Source organism: Nanorana parkeri, unplaced genomic scaffold (genome assembly GCF_000935625.1).
Source record: "Nanorana parkeri isolate BGI_ZX_2015 unplaced genomic scaffold, ASM93562v1 scaffold4211, whole genome shotgun sequence".
In the NCBI taxonomy this organism is placed as follows: Eukaryota; Metazoa; Chordata; class Amphibia; order Anura; family Dicroglossidae; genus Nanorana; species Nanorana parkeri.
The window spans coordinates 5337-6263 of NW_017310478.1; the positions used below are offsets into that span (position 1 = coordinate 5337).

Consider the following 927-nt stretch of genomic DNA (forward strand, 5'->3'; position numbering starts at 1 on the left):
GATGGTAAATGGTAATGCAATGAGATCACAATGACACACACGCAGGTAATATCTCTTCTGTCTCCTCAGCTGATCCTCTTCAGACCCCCGCGTGTGGATGACGTGTTCGGCATGTTGGTGAAGGCTTTGCTCGGAGACGGAGGGAGAACTCTGGGAGATAAGTTGTAGGTTCCGGGATTTGCGGGGCCACAACCCATAGCAACCAATCAGAACTCATCGGCTGCTATTCTGATAGAACGAATGGGCGGCGCTTGTGTTGTAAAGAGACATTTCAGAGAGCGTGTGTTGTCACCGGCGGCACATTGGGGGGTATTTGGGGCACAGCGTGACGATTGGGATTGATGGGCTGATGATCCCCGGTTGGTATTGCAGTTAAGCGTGTGGAAAGTTTCTGTTGCTCATACATGATCCTGCATTGTGCGTGTACACGGGCCCTATGAGTACATCAGATCCTGAGATCCACGTGATTGGGTTAGGGTTAATCCCATGCTAAGCGTCACGCCACAGTAATACATTTCATATGTGCGGTTATGCGGGAGCCGTGTGACCTCCCGAGAGAACAGACATGTGATCCTTATCCAATGGTAGAGAGGAAATACTGCGACTCCAGGAGACAATGGTACGGAACATTGAGACATATCAGCCAATCAGAGCATACTGCTTGTTGGTTGTCGGAAACATTTGAATCCACCTTGAAGTACCTCAGGTATCATGCCATGTTGGTTGGATGTCATGTTGGGTATCGGGGTGGGAAGGTTGGACGTGTTGGGTATCGGGGTGGGTAGGTTGGATGGGTTGGGTATCGGGAGAGGTAGGTTGGATGGGTTGGGTAGCGGGAGAGGTAGGTTTGATGGGCTGGGTATCAGGGTGGGAAGGTTGGACGTGTTGGGTATCGGGGTGGGTAGGTTGGATGGGTTGGGTATCGGG

At 51.5% G+C, this 927-nt stretch overlaps 1 protein-coding gene across 1 annotated transcript in view; it reads left to right on the top strand.

The window, feature by feature from the left end:
• Window positions 1-927, top strand: part of LOC108803791 (fatty-acid amide hydrolase 1-like) — a 14339-nt gene that overhangs the window by 4869 nt on the left and 8543 nt on the right. The window contains exon 6 of the mRNA XM_018575591.1: window positions 46-164. Coding sequence (XP_018431093.1) covers window positions 46-164 — 119 coding nt within the window. The remainder of the gene's footprint in view (window positions 1-45; window positions 165-927) is intronic.